The sequence below is a fragment of the Chelonia mydas genome, chromosome 11 (genome assembly GCF_015237465.2).
Source record: "Chelonia mydas isolate rCheMyd1 chromosome 11, rCheMyd1.pri.v2, whole genome shotgun sequence".
In the NCBI taxonomy this organism is placed as follows: Eukaryota; Metazoa; Chordata; order Testudines; family Cheloniidae; genus Chelonia; species Chelonia mydas.
The window spans coordinates 31,261,802-31,285,238 of record NC_051251.2 but is presented as its reverse complement, the minus strand read 5'-3'; the positions used below and the strand labels follow the sequence as shown (position 1 = coordinate 31,285,238).

The window sequence follows — 23,437 nt, the reverse complement described above, 5'->3', positions numbered from 1 at the left end:
ACACTACAGGGCCAGATGTTCAGAGGTGCTGAACACCCACAGGCCCTGCTGGAATTTTGGATGCTCAGCACCTTATAAATCAGGTTCACTGAGTCCCACTAAAGCTACTTGTGATTACCCTCCACGCATCTTTATGCCCGTCGAGGGATCTGATGTGGAAAGTATATGTTTTATAGATAAGGCGTTAATTTTATATGAATGTGTATGCCGTAAAATCCCCTTATAGGACAAAATAACTACATTATAACTGGCTTTAATGTTTTCACTAACTATGCGTTGAAACAATTTGGAACTTTCATTCTGTTTTCCTTATAAATGATTTCATTTATATATGAATTCACTACACATTGTATTTATGTCTACCTCTGTATCAATATACAGAGATAAATACATAAGACATTCATTTTGTGTATTGGCAGGGTATATTTTTCCTTAGTTATTAAGGAAAAATGCATTGTCTAGTAATTCCATTTGGTTATATAACCCAAGACGCTTTTTGATAAAAAGTGAGATCAGATGCTGAGGCCGTCGCTGATATTCTACTAGAACTTCATGGGGTGCCTTGATCTGGTCACCTTCAAATCCGTTAAGGACACAGACAGCACACAGACAACAGCAGCTATAAGAAAAACAAAAACGCCCTTTTAAGTAATTTATGATACACCAAATATGCACGGTATTTGCTGCAGTAAAGGATTATATTCCTAGCACACATAGATAATGCAGGTTTATTGCGGGAGGGGTTAAATGAAGGGCTCAATATACCTCCCTGGGAAGGTGTAAGCTGCACTTCCTGGAACTTACAGGGGCAGCTATACTGGAGAAGCAGAGGCAGTGTCATCATAACTGACCGCCCTTTGCAGTTCTGCAGCTGCAATCTTTAAGCTTTATCGAGAGCTCCTTAGGAGCTCAATTGCCAGAGGTTGCCTGGAAAATTCATGCACCACATGCACTGAAAGTATGCCCCATAATATGTTAGCAAGAGACAAGTGATCTTTGCAGCCAGTAAAAGAAAACCAGAGACAGGGGCATAGCCAAGAAACTTTTCAGAGCTGGGCTGAGTGAAATTTTGGTTTTGCCAAGACAGTTAATTGTTTTTTCGATATACTGCACTTCTAAACAAGCAGTTTCAGGTAAACATTTTATGAAGCCACTGGATTTGTGTTAATATACTTTTTAGTGAAAGAAGCTTGGAATACATTTTTAGTTTTCACATTGTGTAAATCCCAGAGCTGACCAAATCCATATGTAGATTAAATTAGGAAGTGCAAAGGTGTACGAAAACAAACATGAAAAGGAAATGGATTGTGACAAGAAATCTTACCTTTTAGACCACAAAAAGTCCACATATAGCAGCAAATACAGTTGACTCCATTTCAATATTTCTAACACCAGCATCGTAAGCTCTCTTTAAGTACGCCAACTTCTTTTCATTGGAAAAAGAACACAATGCTCCATCTAATTGTCCTTGACCTGGAAAGAAAAAAACCTGTGACTGCTCATCCTTCTATATAATATGGGGTTTACAGTCATAGTAAAACTGGCTGCAGTCTCAGGCAGTTTCTCTCAAAGTGCAGAATTTGTCTAAATTCTACTTAAAACCGCATTAAATTGTTATTTTAATAGGGCTCATTAAATTATTTATTTCATATTCCATTTGTCATATATTTTTAAAGCCAATCTACTATGACAAAATACAGCTGAGTTCACTATAGAAGTTTTAACAAAACCGAGACCAAAATAACACAAGTGCATAGAGATATGGTGGCAGATTCTCAGCTGTGTAAATTGGCATAGCTCTGTGAGGCTCTGGCAGATGAAATCTACAACATACTAAGTTGCTTTAGAAAAGGATTAACAAATTAGGTACATATGCCCCTTCCATTATGTGGAGAAAATGGAGATGGAAAAGACCTTTTAATCTTAGTTTTAACTTATTTTTTTAAAGGGAGATAGTTAATTATAGGAAATCAAAATGGTTTACGAGAATTTTTCCTTGGCAACTTTGTTTTCTACCAGGGGCTCACACCTCTGGTCTCACTTCTCCAAATCTCTTAGACTCAGGATCAATTTAGAAAAACAATTAACTCTCACTCATACTCTCAAATATTCTAAGGGCCCAATTCTTGGATCTGGCCAAGCTGCCCACTTCACAGGATGCAGGACCTGAGGGCAAGTGGGCAAAGATACTCTTGCACTGCTCTGTCCCCAGGGCAGCTGAGGGCAGTCGCGTCCTCCCACACAATGCAGCACTTAGGTTAGGAAACGGCCTTCAAAATGATCTATAAGGACTGCATTCCTGGTGGCTGTAACATTTGCAAAGAAAGCGGGTGAGATCCATGCTGCAAAACCAAGCCCTCCTTCAACAGTGTGCTGTAAGGATAGGTGACCTATGGAATGATTCAGTTTACTTGACTCAATCTATCAGTCTATCACTGTTGGTCCCTAATCTTCCTAATTTAGCAGGTGAGGCTAGATAGTTCTCTTCAAAATGTTCTTAGTTGCTGTTGAGAAAGGACAAAGCTTTTTTGCAAATCCCAGAGATTATTTGTAGCAGATGGACACCAGTCAAGAGGGCTGATAAACTTTGCTTCGAAAATAAGTGAATCATTCATTACGTTCAAGCCTGCTGTGACTTTACATGTCTTTAATTGAGGTCTTCGGCTTATCCATACTTAAACCTGTACAGCTGTGCTGCTTCAGCTCTAGTGCTTTAGTGTAGACACCCCCTGCACCGATGAGATGGATTCTCCTGTCAGTGTTGGTAATCCACCTCCCCAAGAGGCAGTAGCTAGGTCGATGAAGAATTCTTCCATCAACCTAGCACTTTCTACATGGGGACTTAGGTTGGCCTAACTCCACCGTTCAGGGTTGTAGATTTTTCACATCCCTGAGCAACGTAGTTATGACGAGCTAATTTTCTATTGCAGACCAGGTCTCGGAAACTTTCTAGTAGATTCGAAACAGCATCTACACAATTGCTTAGAAAAGTCTCTGCAACAGAGATGTGTAAGGTTGCTATATGGAGCTCAATTCACACATCTTTGCGGCATCATTCTCTTGAGTTAGCTTGTAGGGCTGATGTCCAATGAGGAAGAGTAGTCTTGCAATCATTAACTCAGTTAATACTCCTTTAGTGGAACGGGGTTGGGTTTGTTATTAGCTAATCTTCAAATGGGGCAATTCTCAAAGGACAAAAAAAGGCTGCTTAGTAGCTACTGGATCCATATTGCCCAGCCACCTTCCCCACTTCTGAGTCTTTAGATGATTTTTTGACTAAGTAGGAAAATAATTGAGTTGGGATACAGAGGGTTGAAGCACTTTGTATGCCTTTGGGTCTGAAAGTCTGGATCTGTGCAGAAGCATGTGTACAACGGTGGACACAATTCCTCTAGAGGGTTCTGGCTGTATAGTGAGGGCATATGCACGTTTCTACAAGTATGGATGTATTCAGGCAATTGACTCATAGAATTACAGTTCCTGGTAAGTGACCTGTCTTGCTAACATCACTGATTTGTTTTTACTAGTATTTTGGAATTGAATTTTGATCTTCAATGAACCCCTTCTCACTTGAGTTTCTCACTTAGATGTTATGTCCTCGACACAGGCAAATGTACACCTGTAACTTTACTACCCTGGACAAACCTTTTAATATCATTGTCGTTCCTACTGTTAATCCTCTCAAATGGCTTTTTATTTAAGTAAAACATGGCCTTGAGAAACACAGATGGCTGCATTTGCAAGCAGATCCAAAGGTTTATAAATAGTCCTCCAATTATTAATTCTTCATTTATTCTGTTTAATCCACTTTGCAATCAGCATTTAATTTTGTAAAGGAAACAGTTCCAGGATATTGCCAAGGATCTAAGGTTTATTTACACAAATGCCATACACTTACAGACATTTTTCTTCTGTTTGGTAATTCTGAAGCTATAATCCTGTCATAGCAAGTAACTTAGTGTGTAACCTATCTGTTAAAATTATGTTAAGATTATAGACAAGGGGATATTTACTTTAATTGCTTAATGTTAGTGCCTATTGCTTTCAGAGATTCACTGAGTATGTGCTGATTTCTGTGACTCAGTAGGGCTGAGGGACAGCAGGAAGTGCTATCCAGGGAATCCTATACTTTCCTAAGGGAGTGAAAGTTTTCCAGAATGAATTGTCATGCTTGATTTACTGCCATGGTTATAATAATATTTTCTTTGCAGATGTGATGTTGTCACAAAATTTGACTAAGTGGCAGATGCAATAGAGGCCAATTACACTATGGTTAATGGTTCTGCAAATTGGTATGACATATTATGAAAGTAGTTCTGTTTCTGACCTGTAAACAAGTCTCTAAAATATATGGTGGGTCAAATCCTAAAGTCCTTCCTTGCTTTTTACTCAGTACTTACTCAGGCAACTCTCCTGCTGACTACACTGGTCATTTTGCCTGAGCAAGGGTTTCAGGATCTGGTCTTATGTTTGAAAAAAAAATGAATTAGAGATATTCCTCACCCTCATAAAAATCATAGGTGCACATAGTATGCCTAATAAGTGTTGGAAAGTCATGAATCTCTTTGCTGCAGTTCAGTAGCTCCTCAACAAGGTCCTTATCGAGTTCAGTGCTTCGTACAACTATATATCCAGTATCACCTGCTCAAACCGAGCCTTAAGAAATGAATCCACTGCAATGTCTGTTATTACAACAGTTCCAGGGTCAATGCCTGCAGAAGTGGGGATTGGGGATAGGTTAGTGCTACGTAATTTTTATAATTAGATTATAACCTAATTTATTACAGTAAAATCTTAATTAATATGAATATTTATCAGCAAAATATATATATATGAGAGAACCATTCAAATACATACAAAGTAAAACTCAGTAAGTGCACATGTATGGATATGAAGGGTTGCAAAGGGAATATGCTGGCTAAAGGGTATTTATTTCTTCTGACACATAGGTGGTGCAAGGAAAGTTCACATGTAGCTATTGGTTTGTATGTATGATTTGTCTATGTTTTAATGAATATTTGCTTAGGGTGAAAAGATAGGCATATCTATTTTGATTTCTAACCCTCCCTAATCCTCCCCCCCAAAAATGGTGCATCTTAGGCCCTGTACTCCTAAAGAGTAAAGGAGATTCTTGGTTAGCTAATTCACTAGGGGCTGTGGGTGTTTTGAGCAGAAGATTAGCTTTCTGTCCCATTACTGTCATGACGTTCCAAATGACCTTCTATGGAGGTGCAGCAGAGTGACAAATGTGAAGTCCTAAGGTGTCCATGGATTGGTTAAAATACCTTTTTGTGCTCCTCAATTTGGGTTTAATCCTGAAGGGTTTATGCAGTCAGAGCTCGCATTGGAGGAAATGGGAGTTTTGCCTGCATCCAGACTGAATGATCAGGCCTGCTTTATTTCCATTACATAGTTATTCCAATTCCTCTCTGAGAGTTAATCTGAATTTATATTTTCCGAACTTCAAGTTAATGGGGTCATTCATATTGACTGAACACTTCCATTATAAGAGAGAGATTTCTTAGTCCCCATTCCTTGCCTATCTTTTCCATTCATCCTTAGACTGTAAGTTCTCTGGGATAGGAACTGTCTCTCCATTCATATTTGTATAGCACCCTGCACAATGGAGCCCCAGTCCTGATTAGGACCTATGGGCTTGCCGTACAGAAACAATTGATTATACTTATTATTATTAACTGAGTGAAAGATGTTCTATTAGGGCTGAAACTTTCCATGCATGGTATCAGTTTATGGGTGTGTATTTTAGGAAATAAGAGTAAACTTCTGTCAGCTGGTTTGTGTCTGAAAAGAGTATTATTCAGATGTATTAGATTTCAAGATATCATGTATTATGAAAATGTATGTTTCTGCTAAACCAGCCATTAGAAGTTTGATATTTGTTGACCTGAAATAAAATCTCATGTTTTGTTAGATGTTTGCAGACCTGAAAAAAATAAAAAATATGAAAAGCTCCTAATAACTTGACCTATTGCTTAGCTGTGTTTATTAAACATCCTTTCCATCTGGCAGTAGTAAAGCTGGTAGCTCACCTAAGCCCCCAGAAGTACCGATGCGTATAATAGTAACATCACGGCGTTTTGCATGGTGTAGTAATTTGATTAGTTCATGAAGCATAATAGAAATGCAAGGAATACCCATCCCACGGTGTTGAGAGGAAAGAAAATGAAGGCATCATTAATCATCATTTTTGTTCAAGCTGATACATATTTATAAAATTACTTCAGAATATTAGTATATAGCCAGAGGTATCCTGTTCCCATTGATGTCAATGGGATATTTCTGTGGGAGAAGCATCAGACTCTGAATCATACCTTCATGGACTGGGGCAGCCATGTGAGGGGCCAGCTTCTCTGAACTGCTCTCTCTGACCCCACCTGACAGCACGGCGCTAGGTGAAGTTGCACTGCTGGTGGTACTCTGTGTGCACCGACTGTGCTCCCTATCCTCTTGCCGAGCTGGCAGCACAGAGTTGGAGCCCACAGGAATGAACGGTGTCAGGTTAAGCATTAGTTCCCACAGGTGTTTTTCTCCAGGTAAATTAGGGAATGATGCCATATAGAAAGCTCTTTGGAGCAGGGACTGTCTCTTGTTCTGTCATGCTTGGGAGGAGCTTCCGATAAAGATCTGCAAATCTACCTCATTATCCACCTTCGCATCCCTCCTCAAAACTCTCCTACAAAAACATAACAATAGTTAGGCTGCCGGTGTGCTGAGACCACTGCCTAGTATGGTGACCAACATTGTCTCATTGTTTCCTTTCACTCCTCGGTCTGTGTCCATCTGTTGTCTCTTGTCTTATTCTGAGACTGAAAACTGGTTTGGGCAGGGACTGTCTTCCTGTTCTGTGTTTGTATCTAGCACGGTGGTGTCCTGGTCCATGGCTAGAGCTCCTAGGTGCTATAGCAAGACAAAAAAATCAACAGTAAATATAATAATATGTTTGTGAAGTGCCAGGCACAACAGGGCCCCAATATCAGTTGGGGTCCCTAGGTGCTATTGTAATGCAAATAATAAGAATGATAATTGTAATAATGGAGAGGCTACAACCAACCGAGAATTGCTCTCACCCCATGGAGCCCCAAACACATCACAGGTCCAGTTTCTTCCATACCCTGTAGCTGCAATACAAAGTATCCCTGCAGCCGACATGACAATGGCTGCAGATCACCTTATGTGTAGGCGCAGTGTTGCAGGCCCTATGCCACATCCAAACAGTCAATCACTTTACAACACAAGAGTCCAAAGGAGCAAGGTCCTGCAAGTTCTCAAATGGGATGGTGGTTGGAGAAGGCGCTGCCTGAGGGGCTTACCTGCTCTGTAGTCTCTTCTCTGGCTCACTCTTCTGTCTGACTTCCTGGAAAAGAGTTTATTTCTCCTGCAGCCTGTCCACCACCCTCTGCCTCGGTTTCTGAGCTCTTTTTAACCCATTCCTTCAGTCAGTGCATGCTCAGCAGGTCTGGAGGGGCGGGGCTAGCTGGGTCCAGTATTGCCTTTTAAACCCTTCGGGTCCAGTGTGATGTTTGCACTACCCATCACACAGTTCCTGGGGCCACTGGCAACCATCATAATTTAGAGCATGATTTGGGCTGCTCTAAGGTACACCACAGGAACAAAATCAACCTACAGTTCTCCTGGCATAGCTATTCTGAGCTGCACTGTGCAGCCAAGGATGTAGGTCACCGTGCTCACAGGAGAGGTTCTGCAGGGTGGGAAAGTGTCTGCTGCTTTGGCTCACCTTGCCTCTCTGGGTACGTCTACACTCAAAAAAAGCCAAACAACAACAACAAAACCCCCACAACCCCAAATCCTGCAGCAGCAACTCTCAGAGCCTGGGTTCTCTGAGTTGGGGGGGCTAAAAATAGCAGCTCCAAAAACCTCCCCCATACCTGGATTTCAGAGCCTGGGCTTCAGCCTGAGCCTGAATGTCTACATTGCTATTTTTAGTCCTGTAGTGCAAGCCCAATTGACCTGGGCTCTGAGACGTGCTGCCATAGGTCTTTTTTGCAGTTTCCTACTACTTTCATCCCCTTTGCCTTAAGTCAGTACAGAGAGAATGTCCTTTCCCTAAATCTGTCTTGTCAGTAAATCAGTTCTGCTTTCAAAAACCCAGAGGCAGGTGTTTCCAAAGGGGTAGGATTTATTCTGGTCCAATGGGAGCATCATTAGTTCCATCATTTCTTTTTTCCATTTGCAGTGTGTCCCATCTTTCTCTCTCTTTGTTATAGGAAGATGGTCTTATTATGTTTTATTGCATTTTATGTTTTAACATATTTTTGTGTTCTTATTATTCTTGTACGGCTGCCTGAGTTCCTTGTCAGTGCTTTAAACATTTTATTCTTATTAAAAATAGCCAAGGCAGAAATCTCATAAATACCCCTAGCATGGTGACAGGTTTCAGAGTGGTAGCCGTGTTAGTCTGTATCAGCAAAAACAACGAGGAGTCCTTGTGGCACTTTAGAGACTAACAAATTTATTTGGGCATAAGCTTTCGTGGGCTAAAACCCACTTTGTTAGTCTCTAAAATGCCACAAGGACTCCTCGTTTTTTTATAAATACACCTAGTATTTCTGAGCCTGTTTGCATCTTGCTAAAACATGACATCAGCAGCAACTCATAACAAATCATCTAATGGGGCATTGGCCAGAAATTTTATCCTACTTACCATCAGAATCATGCCGTGTTCAATGCAGAGTGGAAAGTTGCTCCTGACCTAGCCCTCATTAATTGGCTCGTTTCTTGATGCCTGAAAGATATCAGTCAACTAATGATGTCTAGGTCAGGAGATTTAAAACAAGAACAAATAATTTAGAATTGACAAGTTGTGCACACAGGTAGCCCATGAAACTGTGAAGTTATTACTGTTCTTTTATCTTATCTTCTCTTTACTTCCTATTGTTTGGCTCAGTCACATGATACATCTTGTCTTAGGCCTTGTCCACACACAGACTTCCATTGGTTTAACGAACAGTGTGTTTTAAAACTAATTTGGCTAAAATAGTATAAGTTTGTGTGTAGACAAGGCCTTATATTAGGATTGTATCCTGATAGTGTCACAGTTGTCACTGAATTTTAGACTGATCGAGCAAAAATAAAAATGTCATTATTTCCTCTTGTTTTTCCTAGAGACTTGTCTTTTCTGTGTCTGCTTTTTAGGCTCCAGTCCTGCAAACACAAGGGTGTAACTTCACTCAGGTGAGTGGTCTCCTTAACTTCTCATGTGAGTAAAGTTAGGACTACTCAGATGAGTAAAATGACATATGTAGGTGATTGCAGGATTAAGATTTTATACCATGCCAAAAGTGTTGTTGACATTTAAAGAATAATAACAAAATAAGATTGCCACCGTAAGGCTTTTAGGGAATGGTTGTAATATTTTCAACTATATTTCATAGTTTGGGCATGGTATGAAGTGATCTTACCTCTTGAATTTTCAGGTTGCTGAGCTGAGCAAAATGTGCCCGCTTTCTGTTGTAACACAGGGACCTTGCAAATTGAATACATAGGATGCCAAGAAATATGACAAGACTCAAACATAAGAATCTTTTTTTTATAAACCATAATTCTCAGTCCTTATCTGGCTCCTATTGAAATCCATGGCAAAACTCCCACTAGCATCCTTGGGAACAGGAGAGGGTTCCGTGCCTATTAATCTTTTGTCCACACGTTTACTAGAAGTGTGGAAAAGGGAAATTCATGAGCAGGCATGAGCATGTGCTCTAGTCCAAGTATTGAAAGTAAGGGGAAATAATTTATAGAAACCAAAAGATCAAGCAACAGCAGATTTTCACTAGGCTTATTAAAATTTTAAATGTAGCTTTATGAGTGACTGAAAGATTTTACTGGTGATAACCGCTGAAAATTTTTTTAGGGTAAAGGGAAAATATGCCACTGGATTAGTCCATTATGAATTAAAAGCACATGCATGGGAATCAGGGCATCTCTAGAGAGTAGGAGATGTGACCTTGTGTAAGTCACTTAACCTCTGTGCCTTGGTCTCACTGTAAAATGAGGATAATTACCTTTTCCTACCTCATAGAATATTGAGAAGTTTAATCAGTTAGCACTTTTGGATGCTCTGATGGCAGACACAACAGAAATGCAAAGCGACTGGGAGTGGAATTGTTGATATTTCCAGCTTGTCAACCCCTGAGGCAATGAGGACATGTCTACATCCACTACAGCAGCACAGCTACAGTGCTGTAGCTATGCCTCTATAACCCCATAAACACACTATCATGACAGAAGGGGTTTTCCCATTGCCGTAGGAACTCCACCTCCCCAAGCGAAGATAGCTTAGTCAATAGAAGCTGTGTCTACACCAGGGTTTAGATCGGCGTAGCCACGGTGCTCAGGCATGGATTTTTCAACCTAAGTCTATGCCAACCTAAGTTTTAAGCACAGATCAGGCCTAAGAGATGTGATGGAAGAAAATTACCTGCTGTGGTAATCACAATGTTTAAACCATTGGCCAACCTGCTGGCTTGTTGAACTATGCTGTTATTTCTATATGCACTACCTCTAGGAAATAGCAAATAGGGAACAATGTAACAGGGCTGGCTGTAGAATTTTTTGGAAGAATCCAATACTTTTCCCATCAGTTAAAAGTGGGGTCTTTATGGCTTGGGAGATAGGAGCCTTTTATCTCTAGGTCACAGATTTGAATCCAGCTCAGGTCAGTAGTGCATGGAAGTTATGATCTGATGGCTTATTGACAGCCAACATAAAATTAATGTGATAGATTATCCAATAATTAGTGGATAGGTGTCCAAACAAAAAATTACCACCATAACTGACACCCATCTTGGCAGTCTCAACACAGAGACCAAGAACTGAAGGACAAGAAGACTTAACTAGCCTCTCACTCCACGAGGCAGTTCCTCTAGGTCAACATATTGAGGCTGTTCTTGCAATGCTGTTCTTCATAGTATGTTCCCTATTCAGTGTCCAGGGCTCTCAATCCAGCAGCTTTCAGAAGCGCTAAGTCCATATGAAACCTTAAAAAGAGAAATACAAACAATGTGCTAAATTCTTCAGCTATTGTTGGGCTGAAAATGGAAGTATTTTAAGTACACTGTAAAGTATGTACACTGATGGAGAGCACTGGTCCAACCTTGTACGTAGAGTACCGATCTGTCCCAGCACAAATATCTTTCAAGTCTTTCCCATCTCCTTCAAGTCCAAGTTCTTTGTGCATGAGCTGAGCAAAAGCTTTCATTCTGTTAGGGCTGCCACCAACACAGACAAACTAGAAATAGAATGTAAGATTATCTGTACCATTCTAGCTAAAGCAGGGATCAAGACTCAGTCTGCACTTCTAATGTTACACTCAATTGCTCTAGTGGAATCTTATACCCAAAGGGAGCAGAAGTGAAAGTAAAGCAACCACAAGACACAATTATCTAGTCTTGTAATTCTTATATGGAAATTCTTTTTAGAAACATGTGGCATTTTATAATTCCAACCCCATCACAAATCTACTGTATATTTTTTAAAAAAATACGCCAACACCGTGTTTTAGGAGGACTAACAGTCTGATTTATAAAACCCATATTCTAGCTAGAATAACCATTGTTCATGTTGTAACCTTGTTAATGGATCTGGACTTGTTCTGACACTGAGGCCATGTCTACACTACGAAAGTACTCCGATTTTACAGAAGTCGATTTTGGGGAACAGACTGTTTAAAGTTGAGTGCATGAGTCCACACTAAGCACATTAATTCGGCGGTGTGCGTCCACAGTACCATGGCAAACGTCGACATTCCTAGCGGTGCACTGTGGGTAGCTATCCCACAGTTTCCACAGTCCCCACTGCCCATTGGAATTCTGGGCTGAGCTCCCAATGCCTGATGGGGCCAAAAATTTGTCGCGGATGGTTATGGGTAAATGTCATCAGTCAACCCTCCCTCCCTCCTTGAAAGCAACAGCAGAAAATAATTTTGCGCCCTTTTCCCTTGATTGCCCGAGCACACACCATAGCATGGCAAGCATGGAGCCTGTTCAGCTCACCCCAGCAGTTATGACCATTGTAAACACCTCGCGCATTATCGTGCAGTTTATGCAGAACCAGCACCTGAAAAACCAGGCGAGGAGGCGACAGCAGCGCGGTGATGAGGACATGAACACAGATGTCTCTAAAACTGCGGTCACCAGAAATTTGGAGATCATGGTGTTACTGGGGCAGGCTCATGCCATGGAACGCTGATTCTGGGCCCAGAAAACAAGCACAGAGTGTTGTGACCGCATAGTGTTGCAGGTTTGGGATGATTCCCAGTGGCTCCGAAACTTTTGCATGTGTAAGGGCACTTACATGAAATTTTGTGACTTGCTTTCCCCTGCCCTGAAGTGCAAGAATACCAAGAAGATAGCAGCCCTGTGGAAGCCTGCAACGCCAGACAGCTACTGGTCAGTCAGTAATTAATTTGGAGTGGGCAAATCTACTGTGCGGGCTGCTGTGATGCAAGTAGCTGATGCAATCACTGAGCTGCTGCTATCAAAGGTAGTGACTCTGGGAAATGTGCAGGTCATACTAGATGGCTTTGCTGCAATGGGATTCCCTAACTGTGGTGGGGCTATAGACAGAATGCATATCCCTATCTTGGGACCGGACCACCAGGGCAGCCAGTACATAAACTGCAAGGGGTCCTTTTCAATGGTGCTGCAAGCACTGGTGGATCACAAGGGACATTTCACCAACTTCAACGTGGGATGGCCGGGAAAGGTTCATGACTCTCGCGTCTTCAGGAACTCTGATCTGTTTAAACGGCTGCAGGAAGGGATTTATTTCCCAGACCAGAAAATAACTGTTGGGGATGTTGAAATGCCTATAGTTATCCTTGGGGACCCGGCCTACCCCTCAATGCCCTGGCTCATGAAGCCGTACACAGGCACCCTGGACAGTAGTAAGGAGTAGTTCAACTACAGGCTGAGCAAGTGCAGAATGGTGGTAGAGTGTGCATTTAGATGTTTAAAGGGTCGCTGGCGCAGTTTACTGACTTGCTCAGACCTCAGCGAAACCAATATTCCCATTGTTATTGCTGCTTGCTGTGTGCTCCACAATCTCTGTGAGAGTAAGGGGGAGATGTTTATGGTGGGGTGGGAGGTTGAGGCAAATCGCCTGGCTGCTGAATACGCACAGCCGGACACCAGGGTGGTTAGAAGAGCACAGCAGGAAGTGCTGCGCATCAGAGAAGCTTTGAAAACCAGTTTCATGAATGGCCAAGGTACTGTGTGACACTTCTGTTTGTTTCTCCTTGATGAAAACCCTCCCCGTTGGTTGCCTATAAATTCCCTGTAAGCCACCCGCCCTCTCCCCTTTGATCACAGTTTGCTTGCAAAGGAAATAAAGTCACTATCATTTAAAAAACATGTATTCTTTATTAATTGATTATAAAAATAGGGAGATAACTCACAAGGTAGCCCGGGTGGGGTGTGGGAGGAGGGTAGGAGGGAAGGAAAAGGCCACTTCAAAACTTGTTGAATGACAGCCTTCTGTTGCTTGGGCTGTCCACTGAGGTGGAGTGGTTGGGTGCCCGGAGCCTCCCCCTCCACCGCGTTCTTGAGTGTCTGGGTGAGGAGGCTATGGAACTTGGGGAGGAGGGAGGGCGGTTAAACAGGGGCTACAGCAGCTGTCTGTGATCCTGCTGCCATTCATGAACCTCCACCAGACGCCGGAGCATGTCAGTTTGATCCCACAGTAGCACCAGCATTGCCTCATGCCTCCTCTGATCTTCCTGCCACCACCTCTCCTCACGTTCATTGGCCACTTTCCTGTACTCTGCTGTTGTGTCCTTCCACACATTCTGCTGAGCTCTGCCAGTGCCGGATGACTGCATGAGCTCAGAGAATATTTCATCACATGTGCGTTTTTTTTCACCGCCTTATCTGAGCTAGCCTTTGGGACAGAGGGGGGAGGCTTGAAACATTTGCAGGTGCTGGAGGAAAAAAAGGGAGTGAAGTATTTAAAAAGATACATTTTACAGAACAATGACTATACTCTTTCATGGTGAACAACACTATTCACATTACATAGCACATGTGATTTTGGTACAAGGTCACATTTTGCATCTTATATTGAGTGCCTGCGGCTTTGGTATTAAAGATCACACACGCAGTGCTGGGCAACAGAATTCAGCTTGCAGGTGGCCATGGTAAGCCATAGTCTTTCAGCTTCTACAACCTTCATAACAGCAGTGCCCTCCTCTCCCATACCAAGCAAAGCCCGCTGAGTTGGCCATTTAGTGCTGTTAACATGCAGCAGCAGAAACCAAACTAACCCCCCATCCAATTCTCGGGGATGATTGCTTTACCCCTCACCCCACCGCTTGGCTGGGGGGTATCAGGGAAGATCCCTGCTAGCCAAACTTAAGCAGCTCAGCGCCAATACCCGCCCCACCCCGCGTGGCTAACTGTAGGGAGGATTTCTTTTCAGCCACAGCAAACAGCCCAGTAGGAACAGCCACCTCTGAATGTCCCCTTAATTAAATTCCCCTATTTCAACCAGGTTACAATGAACAATATCACTCTCCTGAGGATAACACAGAGAGATAAAGAATGGATGTTGCTTGCAAACTCTGGGACCATACGCTGCCAGGCTTTGTCATGCAATGATACCAGATTACTTGCTACTAGCATGGCGTGGTAAAGTGTCCCACCATGGAGGATGGAATAAGGCTGCTCTCCCCAGAAACCTTCTGCAAAGGCTTTTAGTGTACCTCCAGGAGAGTTTCATGGAGATGTCCCTGGAGGATTTCTGCTCCATCCCCAGACACGTTAACAGACTTTTCCAGTAGCTATACTGGCCATGAATGCATCCCAAATCCTCAGGGTTACATAATCATTAAAAAATGGTTGCTTTTATAACATGTATTATATTTAAAAAGGTACACTCACTAGAGGTCCCCTCTCTGGCTTGGTTGGGTTGGGAGGGTATTTCAGTCAGGGTGATAAAAAGATCCTAGCTGTCAGGGAGAATGGTGTGCTGTGTGCTCTCCTCAAGCTTGTCCTCCTCCTCCTCATCTTCCCCGTCCACAAAATCCTCAGGCATGGCAGAGAGTACCCCATCATCGGAGTCCACGGACAGGGGTGGGGTAGTGGTGGCGGCCCCCCCTAGAATTGCATGCAGCTCAGCTTAGAAGTGGCATGTCTGGGGGTCTGTCCCGGAGCATCCGTTTGATTCTTTGGTTTTCTGGTACACTTGTCTGAGCTCCTTAAGTTTCACGTGGCACTGTGTTGCGTCCCTGCTGTAGCCTCTGTCCCTCATGGCTTTGGAGATTTTTTGAAATGTTTTGGCATTTTGTCTTTTGGAACATAGTTCTGATAGCACAGATTCCCCTCCCCATAGAGCGATCAGATCCAATAGCTCCCGTTCGGTCCATGCTGGAGCTTTTTTTTGATTTTGGGACTGCATGGTCACCTGTGCTGATGAGCTCGCCTGGCCAAACAGGAAATGAGATTCAAAAGTTCCCAGGGCTTTTCCTGTACACCTGGCCAGTGCATCCGAGTTCAGAGTGCTGTCCAGAGTGGTCACAATGGTGCACTGTGGGATAGCTCCCGGAGGCGAATACCTTTGAATTGCGTCCACACTAACCCTAATTCGAAACAGCGATGTCGATTTCAGCGCTAATCCCCTCATTGGGGAGGAGTACAGAAATCAGTTTTAAGAGCCCTTTATCTCCAAAAAAAATGGCTTCATTGTGTGGACAGGTGCAGGATTAATTCGATTTAACGCTGCTAAATCTGACATAAACTTGTAGTGTAGACCAGGCCTGAGTATCAAGTGTTTATTTGGATGGCTTTGTGATTAGAGGATGGAACTCAGATTCGATTCCTATTTATGTCAGGCTTTTCTAAGATATATTGTCCACATGTCCTAGTGTTGCCACAGGCTTCCTTCCTGACTTCCTAGGCAAGTTACTTAATCTTTTTGTGCCTCACATTATCCCTCTAAAATGGGAATAAGAACTCTTACTTCCCTCGCAGAATGATTGTGAAGTTTATGTTTGTAAAAGTGCATTGAAATCCTCAGATGGAAGGTGCAGTGAGAGTACATAAATGGAAAATATTATTGTTATTTGTTAGGTTTCTGACTGTTGCTCATGGGAATGAACAAACTAGGCTCTCTCTTTCTTTTAGCGAGGACTATAGAGGATCAGATTAGTTCAAGGTTCTAAAAACATAGGAAATAACATTAAAAATTACATATGGTGTTACTATAGGATTTCACTACTGTACAGCTGCAAATACTTGGATATTAATTCCTGGCCAAGTAAATGCAAAATAACATCAGTGTAATATATGGACTGAATTTAAGTTGTTACTATTCCTACAGACAGCAAAGCAGAAACAGATGTTAGAGTAGCTAATGGTCTAATTTGTTCTATCAATAGTGTCAACAAGAATTACTGAGCACTGCTGGAGACATAAAAACAATGGTGAGGGGGAGACAATGTTTCACAAATGACATTTTCAAAAATCTAACTCTACATTTAAAATGTAATTAAATGTTCCCCTCTGCCAACCTGATTTCAAATCTGACTGCTGAGGTCAGAAGTAACATGAGGTTTCAGACCACCAACACAGTCTCTAGTGGATACTTGTTTACATTGTAAAACTATTGCACAATTTCGCACACCGTGCTCAGGAAAAAGAGAGGTCTGGGACAGTTGCAGGTCAGAAATGAGGTGTTTGGCAGAGCTGTGGGGAGAGCTTAACTGCCAGTGTTACTGCTAGGCCCTCACTTTCAGGTGTACCACATTTGTCCCCCAAAAATGTGTTTTAGGAAATTTTAGGGCTTGTCTACATTGGGACCCACGGCTTTTGAAGTTAATCCACTTTGAAAATGCTTGTGTACACACACTGACTCCTCATGTATTGTGAACGCTGCAGTCCTCTTTCAAAATGAACTAACTTTTCCGTGAAGCGAGTTAGTCCAGTCTAGCGTTCGTGTGTAAGCAATAATGCTGCAAATTACTTTGGCTGTCCTTCAACAGCTGTCTCACTCTGCTTTGTGACCATTACTGACCTGTCTGTTTACCTGTGTGCCCTCCCCTGCTCTGGGGTCAAATTGACCAGGTGTCCCCTACCCCATTTGTAAGCTGGCACAGTGCCAGATTTTGTCCATTTGCTCCTAGATTCCAGTTTATCACAATACCTGTGGTAATACTCCAGAAGCTCCATTATATGCCTTAGACAACCACTTGGCTGCATTGAGACCCCCAATCTAACCACTATCTGGAGAGAAACATCAAGGCAGGAAGCTCTTGTGGCCAGCCATCAGAATAAAGACCTTTTTGTGGACATTGCTCAGCAGATTTCTCCAAGAAGCCGTGACCAGCATACTGAACAGTGCCAGATGAGCAAACAGCTCAGGGGCACCTATATTACATGGACGGACAATAGGAAAAATCCTTCGGACATGTAACCTGTCAATTTTTTTGCGGAACCGGACAGGATTTTGCATAGCTGCATGACCACCCAACCCAGGCAGCTTGTGGAGTCTTCTGGCCACCTTCTCTCTTCCCTTCTAGCCTGCCCCCCATAGGGATGACATGTAAGATACATTGGGGTATAACGTGAAGAGGCCGGTAAAGAGATCTCCCCATAAAGCCAGGATCAGTTCAGGATCCAGGACCCTGATGCTGGCCAGGTAGAACATGAGCCCAATTCCTGCGCTGTAGCAACCAACCTCAATCCTCAGGCAGCCACCAAGACCAGAACTGAGACTGATCCTACGGAGGGAAACTCAGCATGTAAGTTTTTTTTTAAATTATTTTTAATGATTTACTATTTAACTTTTAATTGATGATGATGCTGTACTGTTATACTGACTTCTGTTTTGAGCATCCCATGGCCACGGCCATTGATAACCCCATGGTCCCTGCCTGCCAGCCTCCCTAGACAAACATTGTCCATTGAACCTCCTAGCCCTGTAAACCTTTCCCAAATGGTGCCTACCCTGGCCAGGCCTTTGTCTCATGCTAAAGCCCCAACTACTGACCAATTTCAGGCCTATGCCATGGAAGACACATGCCCGTGCTCCGATCTCCCTTTCCTTCCCTCAGCTGGTAACAGTGAATGTTTCAGGCAATTATTGCAAAACCCTGTCTGTTTTTTCTTTTCACTTTCTACATGCCTGCAGGGGAGATATCTAATCACAATCTAAGAGAAATGGCTCAATTTTTGTTCTGAGATTATGAGGAACAGCTGCATGGCCATCCTCACTGGTATAGCTAGTGACTCCCCTCCACTCCTGCAGCACTTTTGGAGGGACCATCTTGGTGATTAACTTCACAGGGTATCTCACTGGTCTGCCTTTTGCCTTTTTGAATAAGGGGAGGCATTCTCTGCCTTCTAGTCACCCACCTCAGCGTAACCTCAGCCAGAGTCAGGACAGCCTAAAAGAGATGGAGAAGGGATTACTATATGGCTCACCCCCAGATTCACCCTGCTAACTTCTTTGATACCATATAAGCACTTAAAAGGCACAGCAAAACTAGGCAGGGGACTTAATTCCCAAGCCCGCCCCACTCAACCCCACCCTCCAAGAAACAATGGTAAAGCCACACAGATATACTGTACAGACAAAAATCCCAACACAAACACCACGTACCATCTTCAAGGTCCCCCAAGACTGGGAAGAATTGCAGAGAGGTAAAGGCAGAAACACATGTTAAAAAAAACAGCTATCACAGCCTTCCTAGAATGTGAACAATAACTGCTTGTCATTTTTTTAATACCCGCAACTGCTGTGTGCCTGCACTGGTCAGACCCTCAAGGACAGGGCCTTTATCAACAGCAGAATAAACCTGAGAGGGAGAAAAGGGAAAAGTCCTGTGGAAATGTTCATGGACATCAATACAGAATCCTCCAAAACCCTCAAAAAATGCAGAGGGGGGAGGCAGTATCTGAGAATTGAAAATGAAACTGACAAGGAGCTTTCTGGGAGATGGTTGCAGTAGCAAAGGACAGTATGGCAATTGACAGGGAAAGCAGTGCATTAGTCAAAGACAGTATAGAAAGAGACAGGGAGATGTAGAGGCAACTCCTGGAGGCACTATAAAGCCAAAATGTCCTGTTGCGGCGCATATTACTCTTAGGGCAGCAAGCAATGTTTTCTTTCTGCTGCTTCCAACCTATTCTGCAAACAGCACCAATTCCCTTTCAAGCAAACAAATGCACACTCCACTGTCATTCTGATGCTACTAAGGTATTGGGTAAACAGTTCCTTCCTTCCTTCTGTCCAAGTGGCCTGGGAATGGCTTCATTAACCCGGGGAGCAGAGGGTAAACAGGTCTCCCAGGAGCAATATCCACACCATTAATGTCCGTAGTGTTCTCAGGGGCAAAAGATCCTTGAATTGTGGACCCTTCTAAACCACCCTGCATTTATGTGTGTAACCCTGCCAAAATGGTTGACAAGCCCTGGAGAGCACCATGGAGAAATACCCCTGAGCCCTGATTGGGGGAAAATAACAGGTACATGAGTCCCATAAGTTGCCCAATACAATTAAGGAATCCCTTGCATGTAAAACCATCAATAACCTCCTAAGCATTACCAAGCTTTATAACCTGGTGCAACAGTACCTCTTCCATGGCATCACACACAATGGCCCCAACAACTGATCTCCCCATGCTTAATTGGTTCACAACAAAGCAGTAGAATTCAGGGGTGGCCAGCTTCCAGATAGCAATGGCAGCCTGCAATTGCCTGTTCACAGGTATGAGGCACAGCAGATTGGCATGCTACCTCTGCAGCGCTGGAATTAGTTCAGCATGTCTCTCACCAAAGGTTGCCTTCCCCATCCTGAAATTCTCTCATCACTGCTGGCTGTCCCAGGTTTGCAGATCAAGCCGTTCCCTCCAATCTATGCTGGTTCCCGGAGCCCAGAAGCCACATTGCATGCTGTGAAGCTGCTCAAGGAACAAGTCCTCCACTGCCAGTTGGTCAGTATCTTCCTCTTCATCCTCATCTACGTCCCAGTTCCACCACCGTTGAGGACGCTCCTGTTGCTGGAGGAGCTGCCGCCGCCGCTGTGTCATCTGCTCAGAGGCGTGGGAGGCAAAGTCCCAAGTCGAATTCATCCAGCTTTGAATCCTGAAATACTGCCCAAGCAGCCTCTCAACATTTGAGGTTGCCAGCATAGCAGAGCAGGGCATTGTTGGGTCCAGGTTGACTGGCAGCAGTTCAAAAGTGGCACAAGCCTGCCCAGAAAAGAAGCACGGGGCAAAGGCAGATGAATTATGACTTTTTAAAATTGTTGAACTAGCTTGGCTTCTGCTCTGCATCCCACAAGACAGCAAGAAAAGTCCCAGAATAAACACCACTCAGCAGTGAAGCATGGGAATGCCACACCCTCAGTTTACAGCAAACTGTTGCCGTGTGTACACACTGATGTGCATCAACAGAGGATACATCATCCCATATGTACACTATTATGTGGCATGTGTATGGTGTGTTACCTGATGCTCAGCAAAAGGTTGTGCATTAACCTCCTTCCCCTATATGTAGACAATCCCTTAGTCAGTAAACAAAAAAGATTTGTAATCATGATAAGATGCATTTTGACCTCAGCTCTCAATCGGAAACATGAAGTGTTATGTCACTTGCCTCAAGTAGATGATGGCCAGATACTTCAGGCCAAATATTCCTCCCCTGTGTAACTCCACTGATGTCATGGCAGATTGGAAACTAGATTTTACCAAGGTGGGTTTTATTAAAGAAAACTTTTTGTTTGGGTTTCTGGCCATATGATGAACAACAGATCTTTGTAGATTTGGGGCAGAAAGAATCTTTGCATATATACATCTCTGTATAACATCTTACCTTTGGCTAGAGGATGAGTAGAAATTCCTTGAGAAATTGAGGTGAAAGCCATTCTCTGAAGTAATTTAGAATCCGTGCTGCTGGTGCAGCAATAAGCACATCCTTCTTTCCTCAATAATAAAATACGTAGACTTGGAACTGACAGCTATCACCGTCACGATGAGCCAAATTCATCCTTTGACGTCAATATACTCTCTCAGTTCTGAAGTCAGTGGAACTCCACCAGGAAGGATTTTACCTCATTATGTATGTGAAAGGTTTAGGTTTTGAGTCTACATATTTTATTGAGAAAAGAAGGGTAATCTCCACTGCTCTATCTGCAGTACAGGTTTTGTAAGTTGCTTCAGAGAATGGCATTGGCCTATGGGACGTTTAACTCATCTTCCTAGTCAGAGCTAAGACGACACTAGATAAAGGTAACAGTAAGAGATGTTTGAAGAAAGGCGAGTATGAAGGAAATTATTTGTATTTAGAGCTATTGTAACCTTTGCATTTTTTGTTTACCTTTATGTCACCAAACATCACTGTTAGGTTGTGTGTTTTAGTTCCTAAATTTAAGTGATAAAGAACACTTAAATTAAAGAAGGGAATTCATGACACAAGAGACAGTATCTGAGTGTTCGGTTGGTAACTTAGATTCATTATTAGAATGTTATGCTCATGACATCAGGGCTATGTGTCATAGACCCAACCACTGGGGATGGCGACAGCTTGTCCTCTTCCCATTCAGTTTTTACTGTTCTATAGATGCCCCCTTGATGCAGCTGCGGGACTCGAGCACCTTCACACTCACTACTTTCCTCAACATTTTTTATGTAATTGCATCTCTGTTATTGGTCATGTGACTGAAACTGGCAAGTGAGAAGGAGGGTTGTACTAGAGAGCCTCTGATTTTTGCCACTGATATAAAACATGGAGAGTGGGGTCTGGTACCACCACCTGTGAGGTGTAGACTGGGGTGACTGAAGAGGAATCCATCAGAGAGATTATTATGTCTCACGAGCAAACCATTACCCCCGTAGGAATGGAGTGAGCTGTGTAGGCTCCTTCCCAAAATAATGCAAAGCGAGAGGAGAAGGAAGAGGATAGGATCGGCAGGGGAAGAAAAAGTATAAAAGTGTAGGGGAAAGGACAGATGGGATAGGAGGAGAGAGTGTGGGGAAGTTTTGTGGGGGATTGGAGTGAAGAAGTAAATAAGGAAAGAGGGTATCACTGGTGGTGGAATTAAAGGAAAAGGGGACAGATCATACAGTGAGTGGAGAGGTGTGAGTGTAGGACAGACAGACTACAGAGGAGAAAGAACAAGAAAGAAAACCTGGGAGGACACAAGAGGGAGGGAGGGAGAGAAACAAGAGGAGAGGCAGCGCTAGAAGAGCTGGAAAAATCCATTCTGTCAGAACTGAGAAAAGCTCCTCAGGAAGAACCGGTGCAAACATCAGGAAATACAGAGAGCAACAAGGAAAGAGCTAATGGCTCAATTTAGGTAGGAAAACAAAGGGAGGATGGGAGGCAAGGCTGCCCCGTTGCATTCAGCATTAAAGTGCTTGCATACTGCATCTGTTCCAAATAATTTGTTTCCTGGGTTGGTCCTTCCAGACAGCCAGCTGGATTGGGATTCATATCCAACTTCTTCCCCACTAACTCCACTAGCCCTTTTATTTAATTCTGAATTGGCTGCAGTGCCAGCATCTGCCTATAGTTTTCTGCCAAGGCTTTGTGGCTGGGTCCCTTCATGGGTTCTAAGCAGCTGGCCAGCTCAGGCTCCTGTTAAAAACTATTTCAGCAGGTGGACCCAGCATTCCCACACTTCCAGTATTACCACTGCAGTCACTGGCTGTTAATGTTTAGGGAAAGTCTTACCGTTCTATGTCTTGCCAAAGGCATGTCTCTGGAAATGTTTATTGTAATATTAACCATTTTTTGCAGCTATTACACAATCGTTAGAAACCTTAAATACTTTGTAACTGTTATCTCCATAAAGTTTAGCAAAAAAGTCAGTATTTTCCACTAACCTTAGCAATGGGAAGAACTGTAACTCTTTCTTTAATACAGTTATCCCAGAAATGATGGATAAACATTGCACTTAAACACTGACTCTATATTATCTTACATACAGGAGTTCACTGAAATTTAACAAAAGTTGTGATTTTCATATTGTCCCAACATCTTGATAAATCACTGAGCAATAATCTGCATTTAAAGTACAGTGAGATTCATAAGACAATGGGGTTTCAGTTTGCATTCCTTTTCCAATTGTATAATAAATGCAAGAGGATTAAACAGCAGTGTAGTTCAATGTTCAAAATAAAAGCTAAAACAAAGAAAATAGCTATCTTATCAAAACAAATTCAAAACTCAATTGCTTACCCAGCATAAGCCCTCCTTTCAGTCATAACGGGTTTACTGGAGTCCGCTAAAAGGGGTATTATGACTTCCCCCCTTTCTGAAAAATACTCCTTGGTTGACACCAGGTAAGGACAACACTCTTCTGTTGCAACAGCTGCTAATTTATAGGATCTAATATGAATATTTGAAGAAGCTTGGCAGTGAGTTAAATACCCTCTTTTCACTTAGTGTTATTTCTAAGAACAATG

The 23,437-nt window shown here is 42.8% G+C and overlaps 1 protein-coding gene across 1 annotated transcript; it reads right to left on the bottom strand.

Annotated features, from left to right (window-relative positions):
* Positions 1-432: 432 nt before the first annotated feature.
* UPP2 (uridine phosphorylase 2) lies at positions 433-23,236 on the bottom strand. Its single transcript, XM_037912824.2, is given in 10 exon segments — positions 433-603; positions 606-619; positions 1,325-1,337; positions 1,340-1,473; positions 4,504-4,629; positions 4,632-4,712; positions 6,051-6,166; positions 11,109-11,266; positions 21,348-21,414; positions 23,211-23,236. Coding segments are annotated over 10 exon segments (906 nt in total).
* Between the last annotated feature and the right edge of the window lie 201 nt (positions 23,237-23,437).